Source organism: Mchenga conophoros, linkage group LG22 (assembly GCF_057382185.1).
Source record: "Mchenga conophoros isolate Kocher_MC1m ecotype Shallow Benthic linkage group LG22, M_conophoros_male_GT1.1, whole genome shotgun sequence".
Lineage (NCBI taxonomy): Eukaryota > Metazoa > Chordata > Actinopteri > Cichliformes > Cichlidae > Mchenga > Mchenga conophoros.
In genome coordinates this window covers 14,829,123-14,845,460 of record NC_140546.1, presented here as the reverse complement: position 1 = coordinate 14,845,460, position 16,338 = coordinate 14,829,123, and the positions used below count along the sequence as shown (strand labels likewise).

Sequence of the window (16,338 nt, the reverse complement as noted above, 5' to 3'; positions counted from 1 at the left end):
TAACAAATTGGAAATAAATTGTGTGCTTTTGTTGGCAGGTTGTTTAAATTGTATGTTATGTGTAGGGCCACATTTTTGCTCCAATAATTCATAGGTCAGTGTTGGCTTAACAAAAGAAAATATTCATCTGTAAATGGTTAGCTGCAAGGACTCAACTGAAAATAAGTGAAAAAACAAGCAACTTTGAAAGACCTTCGGAAAGCCTGAAGAACTATTGCAGAAGACTACCAAAATAACAAGAAAGTCTGGTTCCTTGGAAGCAAAACATGTAGAAATGAGAGGTGACTCAGGACTTTTGCACAGCACTGTATTAGTTTTTAAATATTAAAACAGAATTAAAACTCCTCTGCCACAACAAACAGTAAACAGTGCACTTGCTCTACCAATAACGCGCAGCTGGTGTCGCTAACAAAAAACAAAGAAGAAGAGAAAATTCACCTTCCGTGACACTGGGTGGCGCCATAATCGAGTAGTGTTTGCGGAAGTGTTCTTCATCACCCCACCAACAACGAGTAAACAGATCCACAGGATGCCGCGAGGCGCTGAGTTTTAGTCCTTCAATGTGAAACGATATGACTGTTTAGCCGCGATAAGGAAGCTCACCGTGAATAATTTGTACACACACAGGGATTGGGACACGGGTTAGCAACCGGAGCAGGCTGAGAGGCTTCTGAGTGCAAAGATGCCTGTGCTGCGTTAAGCTAGCATGCTAAGCTAAGTGCTAGCCTTCCCCAACAAACTCGTCCGGACATGGCAGCGGGAGCCGGAGCCGCTACCAGCGGCTCTCTGGAGTCCACTTTGGACAGAAAGTTACAAAATGTGACCAACACCATGGACTCGATTCAAGGACTGTCAGCGTGGTGCATCGACAACAAGAAGTACCACAGTGTGATAGTGCGACACTGGATCAAGTGCTTGAAGAAATGTAAGTAGCCCTACTGCCTGCACCTTTGAACTCGTTTGAGCTCAACGATCGCAATGGTTGCAATGAGATGTTTGTGCTTATACATATTTTAAATATAGTTTTTATTCCTGCTGTTTGACGAATCATACCTTTATCCGGGCGCGTTAAGGTCTTTGTCCTATTTGCCTTAGGTTGAAATGCCGGGAAACGGTGGAGTTTAAAACTGGCGCTCCTTTGACAGCAGGGACATTCAAGCTGTCATCCATGTGCACACTATAGCCTGCGTTTACCCGCGTAGTCTACAAATAGTTTATAAACTAATGTGCAGAGTAGTGAACCTGTCAAATTTACAGTTCTGACAGTGCTACAAGAGGTCAGCCTGTGCCAGCTTTACAGGCTACAACGGGAAATTCAAGATTTAACAGCCTACCAGATCACTACATGTTATGAGACTGGAAAGACAGTTTTGTTACCAAACTGTATGACTGAACTATTTGTAGTCAGCTCATGGGGAACAGTGACGTTTTGGATGGGGCGGGACACCAATGTCCATCTATAATATATAGACCAGCGATGTCATACTCTTTTTTTTTTTTTTTTTACATCGAGAGCCACATACGGCTTACTTTGATTGTAATTGGGACAGATGAGTGAAACCCTCCTTTCTGTCAATGTAAACAAATTTAAATAAACATTAAATAATGAGATATTTTAATATATTAAAAAGTGCAATTTCAACAGTTCATCTAATTTGGTCTACACGTTAAGAAATGTTGCTCTAGTAAACCTGCCAGTATGATTCTTTGTGCTTACATTGTAAGAAATTAATATGTAAAATTACAGCAAAAGTTCTGGTAACTCATTGCCCAGACTGTCCGATAATTATAAAACAGGAAGTTTTTCTTAATTCGCAGTAAACTTTCTGTTTCTCTTTCTTTTTCTTACCTTGGACCGGGTGTATAAACAAACAAACAGAATTTTCTTTTGTTGATAGTGAAAAAAACAGGAATTTCTGTGTCATTTAATTTTTTGTCCTTTACATATTACACTGTTGTAGTATGAATGGCCAAGGAGAAGGTCTTTCTCAGTAGGAAATGCTGTAAAAGTGGGTCGTATTGGAGTCCTTGGCAGGTCAAATTTGTCCCCCGGTGCCTTTTGCTTGAAAACCCTGATGTAGACAAAATATATTCTGTTACCGTAAACCTGCGCTGGGCAGTTAATTTATCCATGGGGCCACAATTGGGGTCTTTTTGATTTTTTGGGGTCTAAAAATCTACTTTCACCAGAAGCAGTGTATAAAGAAATAAAAAGTAACAATAAGCAGAATGAGTTCAGTGTACAGGTGCGGCCTTCCACAGCAGTTTTAGTTCCTCGTGTGGCCCGCTGGAGTAAACTAATGTTACTGAGTACACAAACTCACTTTAAGTATTGGAGTTGTCACCGACACTTTGATTATTTACATGTTTGTTTGGAAATTTGTCAAACTGCACCAGGTTCTCAGTGGGGCTCTATTATTTATTTTATAATAAATCAGTCAGTACTTTGTGTTATTGCCAAGGTATTAGGAGATGCTTTTGCAGCCTTGATCACACATCTAGCTTTCTAGTAACTGTAATTAAGACACAGCTCCCACCAGTCTTACACTAAGAAGACAAATCTTATATCGTAAATCTTAATCCTTGCTAGGACCAATCCTTTTGCCTTATACATTTTTTCACTTGGGTAGTGTCATCGCTATGTATCAAATGTTCCCCTGTACAATCCATGCTTCAGGCAGCATCTGCTTAAGTGGAGCTCCTAACGGTTGAATCTACATTTTCAAGCCTTCACTGTGAGATTATATCAACAAAAGTACAATGTGCGTATTTTATTTGTGTAATTGGATTATGTTTGTGATTTAGATTCAGCTCACATTTTATGAATAATCAGTGCAGAAGTAGTTTAAACAGGTTCACAAACTTTTTCTTGCAGACGTGAGAATAGTGGTCTGTTTCTGATTCTCTGCAGAGCAGGTGAATAAATCTCATGCACAGCCCTTGAATAGTTTTCGAGTAATTTATTTTGACTTGCAGCTTAAGGATCATTCATATTGTTGGAATTGTCCAGTAATTTAAGACAAAGGCCATTGCTATTGAGACCTTTATACCTACTGTTCATTAATTTGTACTCTAGTGAGGTTTTAGCATTTGCTTTCAATTTAAAGTTCATCACTGTCTTTTGCTGATGAAGACAGCAAGGTATGTTCAGCGTGGAGCCTTATTAACAGCAGAGTTGTGGTTCTCCCTCTGTGATTGCAGTATAGTGTTATCCTCTTTTAGACATTGTCTCCATTTTGTCATTAAAGATATGACTGTTTCATTATATCTGACACCTGAGTTTTCCATTTATGCAGTTTAAAGCCTGTTAGGGATTTTTCAGAGGCTTAGTGGTGTACCGTGAAGACAGATGTTTTAAACATCTGAATAACACTTAATAAATACATTTAAAAACATAGCATTTAAATGTATTAACTGGAAGCTACCAAAGCTTTCTGGATGAACTTGAGAACGAAAATAAGAAAGAAATTGTTAAATGTGCGGATTAATATATCAGATTTGTTACAGTAATTTGATTATTAATTTAATAGAAAGTATATCAAGCTTTTTGGCATTGCTGGCTCTCCTTTTTCTGTTTTGTACTGTTGTAAATTAAATCTAACCTTGTGTTCATCAGATAAAACAAGTGGACATTTTTGTCTCTATAGTGTCATATCTGGGGGGGGGGGGGGTTGTGTTTTGTTTTTTTTGTTTTTTTTTACTATTTTGGAAAAGTCCTGAACCAGTGATGCCAAACTCATTTTACATTGACCATCACATACAGCCCGCTTTGTTCTTAGGTGGGTTGGTGGAGTGAAACTTTAACTACACGTTTATTCCCTGAGATATCTTAATATTAGATAAATAATGCAATTTCAACAGCATATCGTTTTTTTCCTACATGATAAATGTAGGAAAACACAAGCACCAGAAAACATTCTGGTAGCTCACTTTCCAGACTCTCCTGTGTTTATAAAACAAAGTGTTTGTTAATTGATGAAGATTTTGCTTCCTTTTTAATAGAAATGTCAATATTAGACAGTGAGACAGGAACTTCTGTTTCTGTCATTTAACAGACAGTGTCTTTCTATTGCGGGGCTTCCTCTGGTTTTGTATATATTCCTATTGCTTGTTATGCATTTCTGTTGTCTTACTATTTATATTTTAGTCCTGCACAGTTGGTATGGAGCACCCATGTACACGTGCAATGACAATAAAAGACTAACCTAATTGTTTATCTGTTACTTAACTACTTTGGCGTGGTATTAATGGCTGCGGGACATCTTTATCAGCAGAAAAAGCTGTCAAACCTGTGAAAATATAGTTAAAAGGTCAAAAACATATGCCCTTTGTTGTATTTTCCAAAGCTGGGGGTCAGATTAGGTCAGATTGGCACCTTTGTCAGGCTGATTCAGGCCCCCGAGCCTTATGTTTGCCACCTCTGTCCTAAACAAAACAACAGGGGTGCCCATATGGAAAAGAAATAGAAAAAACTTATAAAAGACTTGCATAAGATGTGGCCTACTTCATATAGTAAATCATATAAGGCTTATATGATTTACTCATGAAAGTGGCCACTTTCTCATTACTTTCATATATTGTTTTAGTAAGTATCCAAAACATACAAGTTTCATTTATATAATTTTTCAAGGGATCTTATATCTGTTTTCACTCTTGTATGCTTTTCATACAAATTTCACACAAGACAGATACAAACTTTATAAGATTTATATATATCTTTTCCATATGGGTGGGGTCGAACTTACTTAATACTACTACTGCACTAAGGTATTTTTAATATACCTACATCTTACTAACTGCACCCTAATTGTAAGTAGTATTAAGTCAGTGCACCAGATTGGCTGGAGATAAGCTGGAAAACATTAACATTGTCCAACAGAAATGTCTTGATTTAAAAAAAAAAAAAAAAAGATCCCAGATCTTATGTTTAAACAAAAATAGTAAAACCACAGATCACTGTACAGAGTTAGGGACAGTAATTAAAAACCAGTTCCAGTGAAGAATCCATACCAAAATTTCCGGTTTGTCAAAGTTGTATCAGTTCCTCTTCCTGATAAGAGGAATATTTTTTCTTTCACTTTGCAGAGCAATGGTGTCAAGCATGGCAGTGGAGCTTCTGCACACCCACTTTCAAGTATTTCTCAGGCTCAAAGAGAATGAAGTCTTTCTTACACATAAGCTGAGGAAAAAACATGTAAAATCAGATTGTAGATGCCCTTCATGTCTTAGAGCACATAAAAGACGTGTTCTCACTAATGGAAATGCTGTATTCGGTTTAGGCTGCCCAAGAACAGGAGGGATCTTAAACGTGTGTGTGTGTGTGTGTGTGTGTGTGTGTGAGAGAGACAGAAAGAGAATAAAAATGTAAAATACACTACTGTTTGGAAAGCTTGATTCAACTGGAGACGTTCTTCATTGGGTGAGGGGGTGGTGGTTAGCAGTGCTGCCCGTCAGCAAGAGGTCCTGCGTTCAAATCCATCATCTTGTTACGTCTTTCTGTTTAGAGTTTGCATGCTCTTCTGTTGTCTGCGTGGGTCCTCTCTGGATACTCTGACCTCCTCCTACAAACATGCAGTTAGTGGGTTTTGTGAGTTGTAGTGAGGTGTGTTTGAATAGTTCTGTCTCTGTGTGTTAGGCCTGCAGCGAGGTGGACTCGTGTCCAGGATGTATCCCGCCTCTTGACCTATGGCAGCTAGGATAGGCTCCTTTTGATAATGCCTGCACTGCTGTGCATGTGTTGCACATGCGTTGAACGGGCCGCTTTGTAATTTAATATACAAGAGGCTGACTAGTCAGTCACTAGTCTAAAAATTTAGAAAATCAGCTGATTCCAGATCACTGTATCTCTAGTTAAAACATAGACTGTATGTAAAAGATGACTAGCCACTGTGATGTCACCGATTTTGAAGCCTCGAGCTGATTGTTTCCACCTTTTAATGAAGGTATTCATAGATGGCTGTCTTTGGCTCTCGCTTGCCTGTTTCGCTGTTAATCTTGGTCGCAGTGATTTTACAGTTACCTGAAACGGTGTTTGACTTTGGAGAATTTAGAGTGATCTCTGAGCATATTACAATTTTGTTCTTCTAACGTGATCACACTCGCGGATCTCAGTGCTGCAGGAGAAATTTCAAAGTAAACTGTTTTGTAGTGTTTGGGGTTTGTGTTTAGGGTTCAAACCCTCAGCATAATAAGGAAAACAACAGCCTTTTGCTTTTCTACTCGTGATGAGTAAGAAGCGTGGCTTTCATCTGTCATCTAGACAATTAGAGAATTAATAGAGACTTGATTATTTAAAGCAAAATTATTTACTTACAGAGAATTGAAATTAGTTGCATTGCAGACTTATTTTGCATCTGGATGTTGGTTATTTTATCAAGCACTGATTAAACTATTGCCCAGGAGATATTATGAGCTGATATCATATCATAAATATAAAAAAAACTGCAAATAAAAATGACACATGGTGTGTATAAACCATAAAACAGGCATTTTTAAAACTCCTTGTTTAGGTCATAAAATGTGAACAAAGATTGTGTAAATGATTTCACCTCATGTTTAACAGTTAGCTGTTGACTGCATGCTATCTTTTCTGTGTTGTTTATGAATCTGATTTATCACTTCAGACTTAATCACACATGTCTATAATGGATTTTTGTCATTTATTCAGTTTAACTGGGCGTTAAGTAAAAATGTTGACCTTTTTATAAAGTACAAAAATTATAAATTGATAATAAATTAAGCAGTATGTTGGACCACTACTGATTTTGACCTATATTTAATAAAATAGGTGAAAGAGAGCTGAGCTGCTTCTCCGGCTCAACTGGTTTCAAGTCAGATTTTTTCATATGCACATTTAAAAATGGGACACATGCTGTGCAGCAACAAAAACAGTAAAAACGATGAAAGATTTAAGGGAATGAACAGCCGCAGATAAAAGCACCATAATTAGAAGCAGTCTGGTTCAAACAAGCTAACATCAGCGCCTCTGTTTCAAGGTTCTTTATTTGTCACATGCATAGTTATACAAGTATAACACACAGTGAAATGTAGCCCTGTTTCCTCCAACAGCTGACGCCTCACATAGGCTCAACCTGCTATACCTCGCCAATGACGTCATCCAGAACTGTAAAAGGAAAAATGCCATCGTTTACCGAACGGCATTCGCCGAGGTGCTTCTAGACGCCTTCCAGCTGGTTAAGTAAGTGCTTTGTAGTAAGTGCTCCACTGGTGCAATGTTTCTTTCTGCTGCTCTCTACCTTTCAGTGTTTCTTGTCCATCATTCCTCTCATTTGTTTCATTTGGACTCACATAAATCCAGCAGCCATCATTATAGTTTTTATCATCTCCCCTTTCTGTAGCTGTGAAGGTGACTCGAAGGTGATAAAATCAGCAGAGAGGATACTGTCCATCTGGGAGGAGAGAGGTGTGTATTCGGGGACTCTCATTGCCGACCTTAAGAACGCCCTGATCAAAGAGGAGTCCCCTCCTGTCACTCCTGTGGAGCAAAAAAGTAAGTTTGCTTATTATTTTTATAATTTTTAATTTTATTAGACGCACCATCTTAACATGAAACTTGTCGTTACCAGTCGTGGCACCTTGTACAGTTAATTGTATTTTAATTGCAGTTACAGTTTTGGCTGTCAGTGATTATGAAAACACAATTTATTTAATTTTTAATTTAATTGGCTTTAAGACAAGTTTCTTATTTATTAGGTTTAATACATCCATAGTTTTCCCAGAGTTTAGGAATAATTCCGTTAAATAATGTTGCATTTCATTCTGTTGTGTAGATTTCTGGGTGTTTGTAGTTAATTTTGCTGTTTGAGTTTATGGGCTTTTTATTTATTTTAAAGCTCCAGCCGAGTCTAAAGCTGATCTACGATCCAAGGTCGTTGCTGAATTTGTGGTAAGTGTGATGTTAGAGTTTAAAGCTCCTCACTAAACTCCAGCTGTGCCGTTTTACAAGCACGGTTGTTATCGTCTTGTCTTTGACTCAAACACTGTGATCAGACTTTGTTGCGCTTATGATATGACTGACTGCTCCCTCTGCTTTAGCCGCAGGCACTCATAGACCAGCTGGCCAAGTACAAGAGATCTGTGGAGGAGGTCGACCTCAGAGAGAAACAGCTGGCAGCTATGAGGGTTGACATCTTCAGTTCTGATGCCCTCAAGAAACTCAAAGGTATTTTATTCTTTTTGCTGCTATACAGCCTAACCTGGAGCGATAGGAAGGATGGGTTATGACTTTGACGATTTCCTCACATTACTGCTTGGTTCTTGCAGATAAGGCAGGAGGAAAGAAGTTCTCCAAGGACTTTGAGGAAGGAAGCGCACAGCTACAGGAGTTCGTGAAGTTCTTTGATAAACAAAACAAAATCCTACCTCAACTCATGGAGGCACTCACCAACGCAGATATCTTCTATGAGATGCAGTACAAGGAAGTGAAGATTGTAGCTAACGTAAGTGAAAGATGTTTATTTTTAATTTGTATTTTTGTTGTTGTTGTTGTTCTAAAGCATGAAGAAATTCAGTTACCTGTAGGTTTATTACCCAGCTTGTGTTGGGCATTTTGGTACATTATGTTTTAGACTCTTATGTTGCTAGCTGTAGATAAACCTTATGCCTCTCTATCTTGCTGTTTGAATTTGCGTGAAGTCTGTATTAAAACTGGCTAATAGACTTAACATTTACATTTTCATGTATTTAAACTCCGTTGCTTCTCCTCTCAAGGCCTACCAAACATTTGCTAACCGGGTGTCCCACCTCAAGCGTAAGCTGGACACCTTGAAGTCCACCTTACCCGACCTGGACGAGTCACCCATCCCCTCTCCCTCGGCAGACGCTCCATCTCCAACAGGCTCAGAGTCTCCTTTCCACGGTCTGGAAATGGCCCACCCCGATCCAGACCTCGATGGTTCTGCAATGGACGATGATGCAGAGCCCCCAGCCCCGAGCCCTCTGTCCTCCCCGGGGGGGTCTCCCAGAGACACAGAGGCTCTCGGTGAGAATGACAATCGCGAGGTGGAGGACATGGAGCTGTCTGAGGACGAAATGGAGAGTGGGGGCATCATAGGTAAGGAGGGAGTAATGTTTTGGGATTTCAAGCCTCTGCAATGCTTTTTAAGTGCTTTGTGGTTTTTATATTGGTCTTCAGTACTTTACTAAAAAGAATGAAATGACAAACACAGGAGAGATGGGCAAGCACCGTAATGACACAAAAGTTCTCAAGCATTGCATGATAATCATTGTTTCAACTTTTGCAGTAGCATCTTTTGAACCTGCTGTCGGTAGTAGTTAATACAGATGTTGCATGGTGTCATCTAACTAGTTCAAATGTTCCGAGTTTTAATTTTAAAAGCAGTCTTTTTACATATTTCGTTTGTTTTGAGATAAGCTGGCTTGTTAAAGTTTTTCCTGGAGGAAAAAAAGGGCCTTTTGGATTTGACTGCGTTCGAAATAAGAAAGGTGATGAGTCTGTGTTACCTTATTTGACAGAAGTTTGACAGTTTTCTTCTCATTTCTGACCATTTAATGAAGACAAAATGTCTGTTATACACAATCTGATGAGACTCCATGGAAGAAACAGCATCTGCGCAGTAGCTGATGTGCACATTCTTAAATTGACCTGCATGTTAAAATAGGAATATTCTTCCTCAATGTAGTTTGAGTTCTAGCGTGTGCCCAGCCCACCGCCATCACATATCACAGAGTATGCATTTACTTAGATGGATGCATTGTGATCACAGGTGAAACCATCGCCTGCTGTGGACATCTGGTAAAGCTCTGCATCAAAGATAAATCAGGCTTTACAAATCACACCTGTTATTTAGAGGAATTCATTAATCCTGAAGCATCCAAGCAGTTTTAGTGGCTACGCTGACCAAATGGAGTCATTTCAAAACTGGAGCCAGATGTGGCAGAGTTGAAGTTTTCGTTGCGAGTGACTAGGGTTAGAAATTGGTACGTCAGAGAGAGACGGCACAGGTCGAGGAAATTGGAGACAAAGTTAGAGAAGCAAGGCTAAGGATGCTGAATATGGAATAGCACAAAGGAGGTTCATGGATGTAGTGAATGAGGACATGGAGAAAGTCGGGATGACAGTATAAGCTGGTAGGGATAGGATGGTATAGAAGTAAATAATTAGCTTTGGTTACCGCTAAAGAGAAAATGTTCTAATGTAATTATCCATCTTGAGCTAATTTTGAGCATCAGGTCTCTGCAAAAGCAAATCTCAGTACCCTACATCTCTAGGAAACATTTTTAATATTAAAACACTTGTCAATATACAGCTAGAGTCATAAATATATTTTCTGTTCTCTTTTTTGCACCGCATTCCTTCCTGCAACCATTATTTGAGTAACTTTTGAGAAATTTGCCCTGGAAATCAGGTGACAGCGACAAAATTAGTCACAAAAACCAAATGTAGAGGAACTGCACTTAGCTGCACCATTACATTGGCCCTCACTCACTGTTATCGCTGCCATATTTTCTTTCCTCAGTTGAAGAGCGGACAGAACCCGTTCTCCACCCAGAGGTGCCCGCACCGATGCCTGCAAAAAGCGTGCCATTAGTACCGACAGAGCAGCCCACCGTCGCACAGATCGCGCCTCCCATTGCCGCTCCAGCGGCCGCTCTGGAAAGTGTGGACATGAATAAAATTGGCTCCATCCTCAACAGCTTAAGCTCAGTCGTGAAGAACACAGGTGAGTAGCGAGGGCCTTTTTGTGACATGCACATAGATGATTTCTTTCAATTCTTTCAAAATAAAATAAAATCTTCCACGTGCCGTCATTAAGCGTGTCTCGACTTCTGCTGTGGAAAAACCAACTGGGTTTGCAATGTGTTTGGAGCGTGAATATCTTTGCAGTGTCATTAATTTTTAATGTAGAGATAAACAAAAAGATCCTGAGAGCATATGTGAGTATGTACTTAAGCTGCATATATGTTTTCAGTGTCTTTAGATTGCATAGATTTAACAGAGTATTTAAGTTAATCCAGTAGGTTTGTCAAATGTCAAAGTTAGTTTGTTTTAAATATGCCTCATAATGCATAAATCTATGAATGAACATTTGGCCTTCACAGATCTGTTAACTGTCTAATAAAAAGTTAGTATATGGTGGGTTACTCTGTGAGTGAGTGTAGCTTTGTTTTTTGCAGCGCCCTTAGTGGAGACTCCTCCTGCAGCTGCCCCCGCTGTCTCCTCAGTTAAGAGCACGCCTGCTCTTCCTGTGGCAGCACAGGACCCCAGTTCACTGGTTAGTATCCTCTCCAAGGTAGAAGTGAGTCCTGCAGACCTCCTCAGTGCTCTGTCCAAAGTCCAGGGTCAAAGCAGCCTCGAAGGTGAGAGTCAACCTTTACTTAAAGTATTCAAAGAAATGTTGATTTATAGCAGCACCCTTGCTTATCTTTCTTCTATCTTCCTTGTGCCCCTTAGGCATCACCTCTGTTGTGGGCAGCTCAGCTGACTCCTCCAGTACAGGCAAGATTACTGCCTCTCCTTCATCCACAGTTTCATCAGCGGTACCCTCTCAGAGCTTGCCTCACTCCTTTGGCACATCTGTGCTTCCCCTATCCAAATCTACTGCAAGGCAGAGCTCAAGCACCCAAGCATCCCCCCAGAATTCCAACCCTGCCTCTGCCCTGGTTCAGGCTCTTCATAGAGACATGGATTTGACAACAGATCCTGAACCACCCTCTACAAGTTTAGAGTCTAAAATACACAGCTTCTTGCAGGGAAACCCTGCTTTTAGTGCATTTGACTTGGTTTTTTCAACAAACCCAGCTCTCGGAAGCAATAATCATAGTCCGGTTACTTGCACAGACACCCAGGATGGGACACCTGTGCGGGACGAGGGGGGAGGCACGCCTACTCAGGATGAGATTATGGACAAGCCAATGGTGGTTCCATTTGCTCCCAAGTTAAGTCAGTCATCTGTTGAATCTGCAATAATGGCTCCTGTTGCATACCAGAATAGCACACAGCCGAACCCCAACAATCCTCAACAGCCTGCTCACCTGCAGCCAGGTGTGGCTCAGAATGGGCAGATCTACCAGGCGTACCCGTTTGGCAAACAGGAGATCTCTGAACATGGGATTACTGCCCCGGTTGGACATTACCAGCAGATTTCTGCACAGACAGGAGGGCCAGTGCCTGGAGAAAGAGCCCCAGGCAGTGCCGGTAACACACAGACTGCTGACAGCTTTCATGGGCCTAGTGAAAGGAGTTGGTACGGTGACACTTACCCAGAGGGGAGCTCTCAGCAGCCCAGGGGCTATAATATGCCTGGAGGGGCTCAAGAAAACAAGACATCCGGACGTTATCCATACCAAGCTGAGCAAACTCGTGAACCTCAAGAGCTGCTCTCCCAGCAGGGGGGCACCCCATTGCATGGTTTCTTTAAAAGCAATCTTCCTCCTGTCCCAAGGTTACCTCCCCCTCCTCGCGGTTTTGAGGTTTCCGTTTCATTGGCCAGCAATTCGATGATTCCTCCGGAGCAGCAGCCGATTCCCGGCACAGACTCTGGGGACGTGCTCGGGGCCAGAACTGAGAGTGTCATCAGTGGGATGGTGGTCCATGATCATCAACACAAATCCCTGTATCATCCTGATGAACATCTGTATGACACTGACCAGCATCGGCCACATCACCCTGAGGATTTACATCACCAGTCAGATGACCGGCATTACCAGGGGGACCTCGAGCGGCACCATGACGAACTCCTCCAGCACGAGCCCCCTTATTTCCAAGACAATCCTTATCACGGCCCAGATGACCCGTATTACAGACCAGGCAGCCCTCCACACCACTATCCCCGAGTTCGAGGCCGCCTCACTCCTCCACTCTCAAACTCAGAGGAGCCTTACTACGCCCACGACTACCCACATCACAGCCCCCCTGCTCCGCAATACCCCCCTAGGAGACCACCGCCTCATCACGAAATCCGTCATCCCGGTCTACGACCTCCGCATCGACCTCCTCACCCTGCACATCACCCACACCCCAGAGGACCTCCTCGCCCCCCATTTCCTCGATTTCAAGGTCCTGACCCGAGGTTTAGAGGCAAACGTCCAGGTCTAAGACCAGGAGGCCCAATGTTCCCCCCTAAGAGACCCTTTATGCCCCCACGGTACTGACTGAGCATGTAGCCCTGAGACTGCTCACAGTCAAAAGTCTTGGAGGTCATAAAAGCCTCTTAAAAACTGAAATGGAGACTGCAGGTGGATGAATGTGCAGTTATTGCACTGGGGTGGGCACGATGTGGCAAAGCTGAGCTGAAGAAGAATTAATTCAGCAGCTTCCAGAAGAAAAAAACGTTAAATGCAGAAGGAAAAAAGGGTGTGTGGAAGACTGAGGAGAGCCAACACCAAGAGACATAAAGAACACGGTGCCTCTGAGAGGGTTGCTGAGCTGAAGAGCGAAGACAGAAGATTAAAGAAGATAAGAGGTGGATATATATACATATATATATATATAAAATTCACTTTTTGTATCATTTCCTCCAATATGAAGCACTACGTTAAATGTAAGCGTGTCAGAGTGCGTGCATGGTACGTGTGTGTGCATGCAGTCCAGTCTAAACCAACTAGACACAGATAGTTCCACACCTTTTTTGAAAGACAGTTATTTTTGCTAAGACGGTGAGAAAAGAGTGTAGTTGGTGCAGTGTTTCTGCTCTTATTTAGTTTTTCAGTGAGCAGTTTTGACTGCTTCAGTCCCGTATCAGCAGGATCCCATTAGCGTTTGAAAAATCGTTAATTTCAACTTGTCTTTGGGTATGACAAACAGAGTGTATGCTATGGAATTTCTGTTTCTTCTACAGTGCACATTAGTATATTTGGCGGAATTATTTCTCATTGTTCCAGCTCCAAATGTTCTGTGTTTTGTCTTTTTGTTTTTTGTGAAGCATTGCTTTTCCCCACCTATGCGCAAGATCCCTTCGGCGATAATTTTTACGTCCCGTTTAGGAAGGCGACACAAGTCTAGTCAAAGGGGGGGGGGGGGGGATTTTTTTTCCAGCCTCCAACACCGACACAGAAGAAGTGCATTTCTGGAAGGAGGATGAAGACAGTCGGCTTCACTTTCGTTTATTTGTACTGACCAATAAAAATCTGAGTTTGAAAAAAGTGTCGTTTATTTATTTATTCTTTTTTTTTTTTTTTATCATCTCTGATCCCTGACCTGTTGCATCACTGCCTTTACTTCTGCATCACATTTAAAAGCACCTAAGCCAGGACCTCTAATTATTCACACAGAAATTATAACGCCACTGGGCCCATTACTCATGAACACGACTGCAGGTAACACTAAAGAGTGTTGTGGGGTTTCTTTTTTTTCTTTTTCTTTTTAAGCTATGGTTCATAATTTAAGGATTAAATCTATAATACTGTTTGGGAAATGTGTTCATCAATGTATCAGCATCCCATTAGGTTTAAAATACGTTGCTGCATCAGACCAGATAAAAGTGATATTAGAAGAAAAAGCTCCGTTTACTACATTTATTACATTTATAGGGATAGACATTTCTAAAGAAAAACATCTTAACTTGATAAGTCAGATTTTTGCTCTGAGTTACTTTTTTATTACATAAGTTTTTTGGTATTTAAGATAAATACGGTTAAAGAAGTAGTGTCCACACTGATTGTGTGTACCTCTGTGTGCATAGGTTACTTAGTTTAATCGAATCACATTTGCTCTGCTTTGTTGGGCAGATGCCCGAAAAGTTGCCTAGTAACAAGAATAAATTTGCAAAAGATTAGTTTGGCTGAGATCCAAAATAAAGTAGAGGCGGTTTTACGCGTAACTTGGATCCTTAAAGCAGTTAAAGGTCTGTTAGGTGTCTCCATGTGAGGCTGCCGTGCAGGGAGCATTAATGCAGTCAGTTTGGCTTAATTTGAAATGAACACGTTTTCAGTAAGGGTCTCTTGACTCCGCAAATATTCTCTTTAATTGAAGAGGTCCAGATCGATTTGGTGCCAAACACACACACACAGCCTCAGCGTGAGAATCACTCTAAAAGACAAAAGTGGTGATCAGTTGGATTGATTAGGCAGTTATAATCAAGTACCGAAAGACCCACTTCCCTTAATTCATTTGCAGTTTCTTAGTGCGGTCATTAAATTATTGCATTAAATCAAGTATGAGAAGTTAAAAAAAGACATTATTCTTGGGACTGTTATTTCTAAGTGCGTAAGCGGCAAATAATACAGCTTAATTTTTTTCCTTTTAAAAGTGTCGATGTGAATGGGCTCCTAACTCTGATAAATCCGTGCAGTTAAACCTGCCCTTAATTTAGGTCTACTTTAATTAGCACGGAGGTCGTTTAGGGAAATGAGTTTCGATTTTAGCAATAAATCGTTCCCTTCGCGCACACAAACACGAAAACAAAAAAAGCGGTGTTAGATGAAAACAATTGGAGGGAACAAATAGAAAACGAGTGCTCCCATTCGACATCTTTATTGGTCAGAAGTTAGTTTTTAATCTGCGGAGTTTACTTGGAAATTAAACATAGTCACAGGTGAGCCGGCCGTCGCCAGATGTCAGCACATCTTCCCAGAGTCACTTTGTTAGAGAGGGGAGGGGTAGCCTATAGCATGAAAAATTCAATAAATAACTAAATTATTCAGCATTTATCAGCCTTCATATCGGGGACGTGCGTAAATGTGTCAGGTCACCTTAGTGTACGCATTTTTCTTTGTGTTTACATAAAGGAAGAAGTGAGTGAACGTTACCTACACACACGCACCTCCTTCCCCCTGAATTTTTTTGAACTCATCCCCCGTTTCTCATCCCCTCCCCTCCTCGCTCCTGTTTTCATCCTCAGGGATCCAGAGCCACACTTTGATGTGTCTGATGTGATGGAAACCTTTCCCCCACATGTTAACTGATGAAGATGGTGGCGGCTCCTCTCTTTGAATCCTGCACCGCTCGCAGTGATGGCTCTTCACGGCCTGTTATGAACGCTGTGCACCGGTAAGGCTTTCAGTTTAATAGCTACATCAGAAACTAAGTGCCACCAGCAGGAAATCAAAACAATCAATACAGAGTGGGGGGAAAATAAAATGTTGAAAATGGTTCTATTTGTTCTCCGACCCTGTGTGTGTGTGTCTGGGTGTGTTTGTGAGTGAGGAAACACAGGAAACGAGGACCGCTGGACATAGAGGACCATGTGAGTACAACCAGGATTATTAATAACCTTATGAATAATTACAGCTATTTTATTGCCTTCTCTTTACATTGCTTTAAACAAATCTGTGCTTTTCATGCTTCCAACCTGTACAGATACCCATTAAATGCATGTTTTTGTGGAATAAATGATCATTGTGCAAATGAAAACAAAA

General features: G+C 41.0%; 1 protein-coding gene across 3 annotated transcripts; it reads left to right on the top strand.

Moving 5' to 3' along the window:
* Positions 1-470: 470 nt before the first annotated feature.
* rprd2a (regulation of nuclear pre-mRNA domain containing 2a) lies at positions 471-16,338 on the top strand. 3 transcript variants are annotated; one of them, XM_085262599.1, is made up of 12 exons: positions 471-925; positions 7,069-7,198; positions 7,359-7,510; positions 7,854-7,906; positions 8,056-8,182; positions 8,284-8,459; positions 8,731-9,073; positions 10,500-10,703; positions 11,158-11,340; positions 11,435-13,445; positions 15,822-15,970; positions 16,127-16,338. In XM_085262599.1, exons 1-10 carry the CDS (start codon positions 751-753, stop codon positions 13,132-13,134), a joined length of 3,243 nt encoding a protein of 1,080 aa, XP_085118725.1. In that variant the 5' UTR covers positions 471-750; the 3' UTR covers positions 13,135-13,445; positions 15,822-15,970; positions 16,127-16,338. The 3 variants fall into 3 exon arrangements, with proteins under 3 accessions (XP_085118725.1, XP_085118724.1, XP_085118723.1); XM_085262598.1 differs by having other exon boundaries at positions 16,123-16,338; XM_085262597.1 differs by having other exon boundaries at positions 15,822-16,338.

What these genes read in the sequence shown, in the direction of transcription:
- rprd2a (XM_085262599.1), top strand. Translation starts at nt 751, where the DNA reads ATGGCAGCGGGAGCCGGAGCCGCTACCAGCGGCTCTCTGGAGTCCACT. An exon ending in GACGCCTTCCAGCTGGTTAA is followed by an intron (nt 7,199 to 7,358) that starts GTAAGTGCTTTG and finishes CCCTTTCTGTAG; the next exon opens with CTGTGAAGGTGACTCGAAGG. An exon ending in GGGTCAAAGCAGCCTCGAAG is followed by an intron (nt 11,341 to 11,434) that starts GTGAGAGTCAAC and finishes TGTGCCCCTTAG; the next exon opens with GCATCACCTCTGTTGTGGGC.